Source organism: Ranitomeya variabilis, chromosome 2 (assembly GCF_051348905.1).
Source record: "Ranitomeya variabilis isolate aRanVar5 chromosome 2, aRanVar5.hap1, whole genome shotgun sequence".
Lineage (NCBI taxonomy): Eukaryota > Metazoa > Chordata > Amphibia > Anura > Dendrobatidae > Ranitomeya > Ranitomeya variabilis.
The window spans coordinates 102,249,934-102,261,844 of record NC_135233.1 but is presented as its reverse complement, the minus strand read 5'-3'; the positions used below and the strand labels follow the sequence as shown (position 1 = coordinate 102,261,844).

At 41.0% G+C, this 11,911-nt stretch overlaps 1 protein-coding gene across 1 annotated transcript in view; it reads left to right on the top strand.

Moving 5' to 3' along the window:
* The first annotated feature begins 2,781 nt into the window (after positions 1 to 2,781).
* The window catches only part of CCDC85A (coiled-coil domain containing 85A), a 556,034-nt gene continuing 546,904 nt past the window's right edge, over positions 2,782 to 11,911 (top strand). Inside the window, exon 1 of the mRNA XM_077282765.1 lies at positions 2,782 to 3,526. Within this exon, the coding sequence (XP_077138880.1) occupies positions 3,320 to 3,526 (207 nt within the window). The 5' untranslated portion in view covers positions 2,782 to 3,319. The remainder of the gene's footprint in view (positions 3,527 to 11,911) is intronic.

Genomic DNA, 11,911 nt, shown 5'->3' with positions numbered 1-11,911 from the left:
TTACAATGATGACCGGCAAGGAAGTGACTGGAGAGCAAGGCTAAATAGGGAACTCCCAAAACTGATGGAAGCAGGTGAGCTGAGGCAGAAAAGAACACACAAGTCTCCAGTACCACCAGCCACCACTAGGGGAGCCCAAAAAGCGGATCACAACAGCATCAGATCTGATGTAACGTTAATAGAATTAAATAGATTTAATTTATTTATTTATACAATAGAATCATACCCTTTCAGTCTTTCAGTTCATTTGGTGCTTTTACATTTGCTCTTTTGATTATGTTTTTTAAGACAAAGAAAAGACAGTAAAAGGCTGAAATCTCTAAATAGAGCTTCATCTGAAAGGTTTTGCAGAAGCCACTTCATTCAGCAGTTCCCAGGGAAACCCTTGCCTTAAAGGTAACTTATCAGATCCCCAAATATTTTTAAAGGGAATCTGTCACCCCCTGGGACACTTTTCAGCTATTACTATGGGCATGCAGATAATAGAAATCTTAATCTAGTCTTACCTGTATGCCTCATAATTGCTGTCTAGATATGGAGAAATAGACTTGTATTTGATTATTCTAATGATTTCTTCCAGGCTTTGGGGCATCCGTTGCCTGGAAGAAATCCCTTCCTCCTCTCTTCATTATATAATCCCCCTCCCATCAGCGTCATACTGACCTGTGACGTGCAGTTATGGTGCCTGAATCCCATGCATGCGTCCTGCATTTGCTCGGCAATCTGTACCTATTCCTTCTATGGTCCGTGAATTCAGTTTTCTTGTGCTCAGGCACCAGCACACAAGAACGCTGAAAACACTGACCATAGAGAGAAAGAAAAGGTGCAGAGTGTCGAGCGAGTGCAGGGCGCATGCATGGGATTCCGGAGCCACTACTGCTCCTCACCGGTCAGTGTGACGCTGATGAGGTGGGGGTGATAGTATAAGGCAGGGATTTCTTCCAGGCACCGCACGCCTTGGAGACTGGAAAAAATCATTAGCATAATGAAATAAAAGTCTATTTCTTAACATCCAGACAGCAACTATGAGGCATACAGTTAAGAGCAGATTAACATTTATATGACCTGTATGCCCTTAGCATTAGATGAAAAGTGTCCCAGGGGGTGACAGATTCCCTTTAGCCTTTAGATATTGGGTCAATCTGTAGGCCAATAGTGCTTGAAAGCTGTGCAGATGCTGCATCGAAAGCCCAGCTACCAAGAGGAAATTAACATTATTCCTTGTGCCAGCCAACTGCTTTTAGTCATGGCGGCATGCCTTCAGTCACTGCTCAGTACAAAGTGAGCGGTGGCTGTAACCTGACTGACAACTGGCACAGCACTTCTGTTGAGCCAGCAATGAGTGCCGGGAAATGGTTACAGCTACTATTGTACACAGTGAGTGATGGTTGTACCTCGCCCACCATAAGTATACCCCGGCATTGACTGAGAGTCGGCTAAGCACTAATGAACTGCTGAGCCGCCAGCTGTCAGTCAGTCAACGCTGAGACGTGGCTACAGCCACTGCTCATTGTGTACTGAGCGGTGCCTGAAGCTGCGCCTCTATGACTAGAAGTCAGAGGATGCTGATGGGAATAAGAGTAATTTCATCCCGATAGCTAAGCTTTCAATGCAGTGACCACACAGGATTAGAATGATATTAACCTGCAGAGTAACCCCTATATCTGCAAGTAAACAGCATTTTTTACATGATAGGTTCCATTTAATCCTCCAACCCCTATACAAGGATCTGTCCATATGCAAAGCTCCTAGTTACATGTCCATGGAGTGTCTGCTGGCCGGTGGAGCGAGGCACCAGAGACAAGGGTCTTCAAGTCGAGTCATATCCAGAAGGTCAAAATCAGGAACAAAATCAAGAAACAGTTGTGAAGTTAAATACAAGTTGAGGTAAAAGATGGAAACACAACAGTAAGAATCAGTGATGGATTACAGGAGTATGAACCAGGCTAAGGACAACTTACAACTGGCAGCTAGAAGTTAGCTGGTGGGGGTGTTCCTGTCCATGGCGCACAGTAGAGAACTGATTACAACTAGTGATGAGCGAATATACTCGTTACTCGAGATTTCTTGAGCATGCTCAGGGGGTCCTCCGAGTATTTTTTAGTGCTCAGAGATTTAGTTTTTTTTGCCGCAGCTGAATGATTTACATCTGTTAGCCAGCATAAGTACATGTGGGGGTTGCCTGGTTGCTAGGGAATCCCCACATGTACTTATGCTGGCTAACAGATGTAAATCATTCAGCTGCGGCAAAAAAAACTAAATCTCCGAGCACTAAAAAATACTTGGAGGACACCCGAGCGTGCTCAAGAAATCTCGAGTAACGAGTATATTCGCTCATCGCTAATTACAACATATTATCAGCACCCTGAGTGAAACACATACTCCTTATCTGGATGAAACCACAAGTTCCAGCCAGACTAATGTAAAATAGGACCATACCTGAATCCCACCATGCAGTCGACAGTGTAAGTGCAGGGCAGCCTGGCTACATAGGTCATAGGATAAGATTTAGACAGGAGGGTAATTTTGTAGCAAAAAAATCTACATTAGTTTTTTTTTTTTTTTTTTTTTTTTAATCCCTTCCCAGTTTTGTCCATAAAAACAAATTCATGAAATCACTGAATATGAAAAAATCCTTCTAACTTTCCATGTTGAGCCAAATTCGCTATATTTAAAAGCGAAATTAATAACAGTGGCCAGCAGATGGCGTAGATAAACCTATATCCGAGACCAGTGTGCACATTTGTCAGCAAAGAAGAAAGGGAAAGGGTCAGCTCACTTGGGCTGTATTCTCAGCATCAGCAACAGCAGCCAGAGTGTCTTGTGTCTGCTGCAGGCAATGGAACTCTTTTCCAAGTCAAAAGCACTGCAGCCCAGCGGAGAGCATCCACACAGGCATGCCGGCAGCTGCATCTGCATGCTCCCATCCTTTCTACTGCAGTAACACCTATAGCCATGAGGACATGAGAGGAGCCTGCAGATGCTTCGAAGTAAAGTAATTGATTCCTACAAGCTGCTTTTCTGATCACTATGGTATTTTTATTATAGGTTTTCAATCTAATGTTTTATGGATTTATTCTTTGCCTACAGAAGAATTGATGGCAAAAAAACAGCCGGTGAATAGAATGGCTTGGAAGAAGATTGACTTTCTAGAGGGGATCCTTTATTTCTTGCAAGACCTAGAAGTCACCAAGGGATCCGCTGGTCTCTGTTGAGAACAATCTTGGGTTCCTCCAGTAGCACAGTATTGGGAAATTGAGCTGTGAGTCACAGTTTGGGTTTTATTTAAAAAAAAGTGGAGAAAAAGTGCTAAGCAAAAATGTCAAAGGTTGTTGGGGAAAGTTCAGTGGAGGACCTTGCCAAGGTTTCTGATGAGGAGCTAATGAAGTGGACTAAGGAGGAGCTGATTGTCCGGCTCCGAAGAGCAGAGGCTGACAAGATGAGTGCTATGCTGGATCACAGCAATCTGATCCGGGAGGTGAATAGGAGACTGCAGCTACATCTAGGGGAGATCAGAGGGCTAAAGGTAAGGGGCTGGAGAACAGTGATGTTCTGATATAAATACATAATACCTACGTACACCTTGTCTATGGTTCTCTCATTGTACACCACCACAGACTATGTTGGCGCTACTGTGCTTAGTAAACCGTGGATGTCATGTTGGATAGAGATGGCAAAATTGATTCTCCAGGTTTGAGATTCACAACTAAAAGCGATGCTGCCCTTTTAAGAAAAATACTAAAAATTTAAGACTCCCCAGTGGTTGATAGCTTTCAGTGGTTAACTGAAAAGATGGTAACAAATAGCAAACTAGTAGCCATTAAAAAGTAAAAATCACTGAAACTCCCAAATTTTACCATTTTCTCTATGTCCTGACTAACATGGTACAAAGATATCTTTTTCCTGCCTCTTTAAGAATCAGATTAATTTTTTTTAATCATTTTCTTATCAGGCTTCATAACTCTAGGTGAATCCATTCTTTATCTCATTTCACTGCTTTTTCCAGAGAAGCAATTTCATTCCTGAAGCCCCTAAAGAGTTAAAAGGATTCACTTGCAGTCTAAAAATACAGCATCTTAGTGACTCCCACACCTCCAGCCCTGTCTGATCATTACGTAATGTGTCAGGAGCACATTGGTACAGTGTGGCAGCGGAGGGGCAGGATTCATTGGGGCTTTCTTCTCAAACCCAATGACAGCTAAAAGAACGAAATCAGTTTCTGGTGTGAAGGTGTTTGTGTTGTCAGATAATCCAGAGATAGAATGAATGAGAGCAAAAGAAACAGTTCAAGCTCGGTGCAAAGTGCAATTGTCAGCCCTTATCTCTGTGTTTTATATATATATATATATATATATATATATATATATATATATATATATATATATATATATATATATATATATCTCAATGTATATCCTTAGGTGCCAGGCATCGCTAGCATCTGATGTGGACTTACTGTATATCAGTTCAATCAGATTAGTTTCCTGATGGTAACATTAGCTGGGGTTGAGTGGTAGCTTCCTAGCAGCTATTGCAGTGATGTAATGATTCCCAGTGTAACTGTTTCAGTGCTACAGTCTTCTCCAGCATCATGTATGAGCAGCCCTGCGATATGCTTCCACTGATATTAGATCATGTATCTTGATTAGGATCTTTGATGCTAAAGTTGCAATTTACGTATACTGCGAAATTTATAAATATTTACATCTGCACTTCTAGAACATTTGAACCAATGTAATATTTTTTTAACTATGAAACAAATATAATTGTATCAGTTAAAAAAAAAACATACCATAGTATTTAGAAAATTAGAGTACCAATTTACTAATTAAAAAAACAGCAACGTGAAAATTAACTCTAAAGTTGTGGCTTGATTTCCTCTTCTCAAACATCTCGTCTTCCACCCACTAATCTCTGAGGGAACTGCAGAAATCAAGACGATAAGTATGGGTAAATATAACACCATGGGCGGCACGGTGGCTCAGTGGTTAGCACGGTACGTTGGCTCAGTGGTTAGCACTGTTGCTTTGCAGCACTGGGGACATGGATTCAAATCCCATCAAGGACACCGTCTGCAAGGAGTTTGTATGTCCTCCCCGCGTTTGTGTGGGTTTTCACCAGAAACTCTGTTTTCCTCCCACACTCCAAAGACATACTGATTGGGGCTCACAAACCAGATTCCCTATGTGAACAGTGATAATAATGTCCATGATGGCACAATATAAGCAAAGTATAATAAATAATTATATGTCTTATAATGTCCTGGTGATCATTGCTCGTTGCTACCATAAAGTTCACTGATGATTGTATGCCAAGTAAGTGTTGACACCATTTCTAGGATCAAAGATAAAAGGTTAAATATCATATAATAGTCTCTATTAAATGAATTCAGTAAAACGCTTTAAAGCCACTTGGGTCTTTCCAATGGGTATTGCACTCTGACTCGAAAGATGTTCTGCCAGTTGCGAACAGATGAAGAGCAGCAGGTTGCCCACCAGTGCCCGTCATCAGTTCAGACTGGAAGGCAGGTGGAAATAAGTGATATCTGCTCTCCTGCAGTAATTAGAAGAAGGAGGTTCCAAGATTTGATGATCTAGAAGATAAAACCATGGTGGTTGCACACTTTTGTAGGTCATTTATGATAAGCTTCAGCTTAGAGAATTTTTTCTCCATGTTTCTATGCCAAGTACCCTCATCGAAAATGAATTACATCAAAGCACTCCTTAGGCTATTATTAAACACTGTGTTGCCTATTAAAAGCGTAGCAGGAGTACAATGTGAGCAACCCGTGAGACATGACATGACCAATATGTTGGCAGCCTAGATTTATTTTTTAACATATTTCATTGGTGCAGATGAGCCGTAAGTTAAACACAAATTCGCTGTGGTTTCAAAGTGTGGTCTGGTTAGTAAATCCAATTTCATATATCCTACTAAGGATTCATGAGTTATGAGAAGGAGATATTAGATGGCTTCCCCCTATTCAGGCTATAGCAGTAAGAGCATAGAGTTGCTACTAAATTCAACACTTTCCTTTTTTGAGGATATGGCTGACTTGTGCTATATCCACATCTTACTGCTAATTTCTGAGGGTCCCGGTTGCAGGACAACCTGTCATATCTTTATTTTCTAAGGACCCTTTGTAAAAAAGCCTTCATAGTCAAAGTTCTACCATTAAAGTGGTTGTCTTGCCTTAGGGAACAAGTCTGCTGTCACTCTACGTGTCAACAGACTTGTGAGTCCTCACACAGTGTGCACTGCGCTGTAAGGATTATACAGTGCAAGCGCTGTAAGTGTGCGGTTATGTGACTGCAAGTATGCAGTTTACATATTTCTTGCCACATACCGACTAGACTGTGCCTCACTCACTACACTTGCATTAAGCGAGGATGCACCCATCTAGTTGGCACGTGACCGCTTGTATGCAAATCACATACTTGTGGTCAAGTGCACGCCATTCCCGTCATCAGAGAATGCTCACAGCACACAATGTACGCGATGTGAGGATCCACAAGTCTGTACTCACATAGACTGACTGCAGACTTGCACCCTAAGGCCGGGGTCACACTTGCGCTAGCAATGCGAGAAACTCGCGCAAGTCTCTTCCATCAATACCCGGCACTTCCGTCGGCACTCAGGACCAAAGTGTGAGGCTGCATGTATTTCTATGCAGTTGAACGATCTGGTCCCGAGTGCCGGCGGCAGTGCTGGGTATTGATGGAAGAGACTTGAGCGCATTGCACTTGTAAACATGGCCCGGGCCTAAAGCTGGACAACGCCTTTAAACAAAATAAGGATCTACAGGGGTATAAACACTTTGATATCCTTTGATTTATATGTGTAAGATTGATTTATGATATTCATCTTCAAAGTCTTCCCTATTGGTATTTAACCCCTTAAGCCCCGAGGGTGGTTTGCACGTTAATGACCGGGCCAATTTTTACAATTCTGACCACTGTCCCTTTATGAGGTTATAACTCTGGAACGCTTCAACGGATCTTGGCGATTCTGACAATGTTTTCTCGTGACATATTGTACTTCATGTTAGTGGTAAAATTTCTTCGAGATAACTTGCGTTTATTTGTGAAAAAAATGAATATTTGGCGAAAATTTTGAAAATTTCGCAATTTTCCAACTTTGAATTTTTATGCCCTTAAATCACAGACATATGTCACACAAAATACTTAATAAATAACATTTCCCACATGTCTACTTTACATCAGCACAATTTTGGAACCAAAATTTTTTTTTGTGACGGAGTTATAAGGGTTAAAAGTTGACCAGCGATTTCTCATTTTTACAACACCATTTTTTTTTAGTGACCACATCTCATTTGAAGTCATTTTGACGGGTCTATATGATAGAAAATACCCAAGTGTGACACCATTCTAAAAACTGCACCCCTCAAGGTACTCAAAACCACTTTCAAGAAGTTTATTAACCCTTCAGGTGTTTCACAGGAATTTTTGGAATGTTTAAATAAAAATGAACATTTAACTTTTTTTCACACAAAATTTATTTCAGCTCCAATTTGTTTTATTTTACCAAGGGTAACAGGAGAAAATAGACCCCAAAAGTTGTTGTACAATTTGTCCTGAGTACGCTGATACCCCATATGTGGGGGTAAACCACAGTTTGGGCGCATGGCAGAGCTTGGAAGCAAAGGAGCGCCATTTGACTTTTCAATGCAAAATTGACTGGAATTGAGATGGGACGCCATGTTGCATTTGGAGAGCCCCTGATGTGCCTAAACATTGAAACCCCCCACAAGTGACACCATTTTGGAAAGTAGACCCCCTAAGGAACTTATCTAGATGTGTGGTGAGCACTTTGACCCAACAAGTGCTTTACAGAAGTTTATAATGCAGAGCCGTAAAAATAAAAAATCATATTTTTTCACAAAAATTATCTTTTCACCCCAAATTTTTTATTTTCCCAAGGGTGAGAGAAGAAATTGGACCCCAAAAATTGTTGTGCAATTTGTCCTGAGTACGCTGATACCCCATATGTGGGTGTAAACCATTGTTTGGGCGCAGGGCAGAGCTCGGAAGGGAAGGAGCGCCATTTGACTTTTCAATGCAAAATTGACTGGAATTGAGATGGGACGCCATGTTGCATTTAGAGAGCCCTTGATGTGCCTAAACATTGAAACCCCTAACAAGTGACACCATTTTGGAAAGTAGACCCCCTAAGGAACTTATCTAGATGTGTGGTGAGCACTTTGACCCAACAAGTGCTTTACAGAAGTTTATAATGCAGAGCCGTAAAAATAAAAAATCATATTTTTTCACAAAAATGATCTTTTCACCCCCAATTTTTTATTTTCCCAAGGGTAAGAGAAGAAATTGGACCCCAAAAATTGTTGTGCAATTTGTCCTGAGTACGCTGATACCCTATATGTGGGTGTAAACCATTGTTTGGGCGCAGGGCAGAGCTCGGAAGGGAAGGAGCGCCATTTGACTTTTCAATGCAAAATTGACTGGAATTGAGATGGGACGCCATGTTGCGTTTGGAGAGCCCCTAATGTGCCTAAACATTGAAACCCCCCACGAGTGACACCATTTTGGAAAGTAGACCCCTTAAGGAACTTATCTAGATGTGTGTTGAGCACTTTGACCCAACAAGTGCTTCACAGAAGTTTATAATGCAGAGCCGTAAAAATAAAAAATCATATTTTTTCACAAAAATGATCTTTTCACCCCCAATTTTTTATTTTCCCAAGGGTAAGAGAAGAAATTGGACCACAAAAGTTGTTGTGCAATTTGTCCTGAGTACGACGATACCCCATATGTGGGTGTAAACCATTGTTTGGGCGCATAGCAGAGCTCAGAAGGGAAGAAGCGCTATTTTACTTTTCAATGCAAAATTGACTGGAATTAAGATGGGATGCCATGTTGCATTTGGAGAGCCCCTGATGTGCCTAAACATTAAACCCCCCCACAAGTGACACCATTTTGGAAAGTAGACCCCCTAAGGAACTTATCTAGATGTGTTTTGAGAGCTTTGAACCCCCAAGTGTTTCACTACAGTTTATAACGCAGAGCCGTGAAAATAAAAATTATTTTTTTTTTTCACAAAAATGATTTTTTAGCCCCCAGTTTTGTATTTTCACAAGGGTATCAGGATAAATTGGACCCCAAAAGTTGTTGTCCAATTTGTCTGGAGTACGCTGATACCCCATTTGTGGGGAGGGACCACTGTTTGGGCGCATGACAGAGCTCGGAAGGGAAGGAGTGCCATTTGGAATGCAGACTTAAATGGATTGGTCTGCAGGTGTCACGTTGCATTTGCAGAGCCCCTGATGTACCCAAACAGTACAAACCCCCCACAAGTGACCCCATATTGGAAACTAGACCCCCCAAGGAACTTATCTAGATGTGTTGTGAGAACTTTGAACCCCCAAGTGTTTCACTACAGTTTATAACGCAGAGCCGTGAAAATAATTTTTTTTTTTTTTCACAAAAATGAAATTTAGCCCCCAGTTTTGTATTTTCACAAGGGTATCAGGATAAATTGGACCCTAAAAGTTGTTGTCCAATTTGTCCTGAGTACGCTGATACCCCCTATGTGGGGGGGAACCACTGTTTGGGCGCATGACAGAGCTCGGAAGGGAAGGAGCGCCATTTGGAATTCAGACTTAAATGGATTGGTCTGCAGGCGTCACGTTGCATTTGCAGAGCCCCTGATGTACCCAAACAGTACAAACCCCCCACAAGTGACCCAATATTGGAAACTAGACCCCCCAAGGAACTTATCTAGATGTGTTGTGAGAACTTTGAACCCCCAAGTGTTTCACTACAGTTTATAACGCAGAGCCGTGAAAATAAAAATTATTTTTCTTTTTCACAAAAATGATTTTTTAGCCCCCAGTTTTGTATTTTCACAAGGGTATCAGGATAAATTGGACCCTAAAAGTTGTTGTCCAATTTGTCCTGAGTACGCTGATACCCCCTATGTGGGGGGGAACCACTGTTTGGGCGCATGACAGAGCTCGGAAGGGAAGGAGCGCCATTTGGAATGCAGACTTAAATGGATTGGTCTGCAGGCGTCACGTTGCATTTGCAGAGCCCCTGATGTACCCAAATAGTACAAACCCCCCACAAGTGACCCCATATTGGAAACTAGACCTCCCAAGGAACTTATCTAGATGTGTTGTGAGAATTTTGAACCCCCAAGTGTTTCACTACAGTTTACAACGCAGAGCCGTGAAAATAAAACATATTTTTTTCCCACAAAAATGATTTTTAGCCCCCCAAATTTTTATTTTCCCAAGGATAACAAGAGAACTTGGACCACAGAAGTTGTTGTTCAATTTGTCCCTAGTACGCTGATACCCCATATGTTGGGGTAAACCCCTTTTTGGACGCACGGGAGAGCTCGGAAGGGAAGGAGCACTGTTTTACTTTTTCAACGCAGAATTGGCTGGAATTGAGATTGGACGCCATGTCGCGTTTGGAGAGCCCCTGATGTGCCTGAACAGTGGAAACTCCCCAATTCTACCTGAAACCCTACCCCTAACCGTTTACTGAACATTTTCTGACAGTCATAAGTGCCACGTATATAAGTGCCACGTATATAAGTGCCACGTATATAAGTGCCACGTATTTAAGTGCCACGTATTTAAGTGCCACGTATTTAAGTGCCACGTATTTAAGTGCCACGATATTTCAGTGCCACAATATTTCAGTGCCACGTATTTCAGTGCCACGTATTTCAGTGCCACGTATTTCAGGCACTGAAAAATACGTGGCACGTAAATATTTCAGTGCCACGATATTTCAGTGCCACGATATTTCAGTGCCACGTATTTCAGGCACTGAAAAATACGTGGCACGTAAATACGTGGCACGTAAATACGTGGCACTTAAATACGTGGCACTTAAATACGTGGCACTTAAATACGTGGCACTTATATACGTGGCCACTGAAATATCGTGGCACTTATATACGTATATACGTATATAAACGTATATTTCAGTGCCACGTATTTCAGTGCCACGTATTTCAGGTTAGGGGTAGGGTTAGGGTTTTTTGTTTTTTTCTTGTTTTTTTGTGTTTTTCTATAAAAACGCATGCGTTTTACCGCGTTTACATGCATTTTTTCACACATGCGGTTTTTTAAAAAAACGCATGCAGATAAAAACGCAAGTGTGAAACCAGACTAAAAGACGCTTTTTATAGCAAAAAAGTTTTTGCGTCTCCACATTTTGAGACCTATAATTTTTCCACATTTTGGTCCACAGAGTCATGTGAGGTCTTGTTTTTTGCGGGACGAGTTGACGTTTTTATTGGTAACATTTTCGGACACGTGACCATTTTTTATCACTTTTTATTCCGATTTTTGTGAGGCAGAATAACCAAAAACCAGCTATTCATGAATTTCTTTTGGGAGAGGCGTTTATACTGTTCCGCGTTTGGTAAAATTGATAAAGCAGTTTTATTCTTCGGGTCAGTACGATTACAGCGATATCTCATTTATATCATTTTTTTATGTTTTGACGCTTTTATACGATAAAAACTATTTTATAGAAAAAATAATTATTTTGGCATTGCTTTATTCTGAGGACTATAACTTTTTTATTTTTTTGCTGATGATGCTGTATGGCAGCTCGTTTTTTGCGGGACAAGATGACGTTTTCAGCGGTAACATGGTTATTTATATCCGTCTTTTTGATCGCGTGTTATTCCACTTTTTGTTCGGTGGTATTGTAATAAAGCGTTGTTTTTTGCCTCGTTTTTTTTTTTTTTTTCTTACGGTGTTTACTGAAGGGGTTAACTAGTGGGCCAGTTTTATAGGTTGGGTCGTTACGGACGCGGCGATACTAAATATGTGTACTTTTATTGTTTTTGTTTGTTTTTTTTAGATAAAGAAATGTATTTATGGGAATAATATTTTTTTTTTTATTATTAT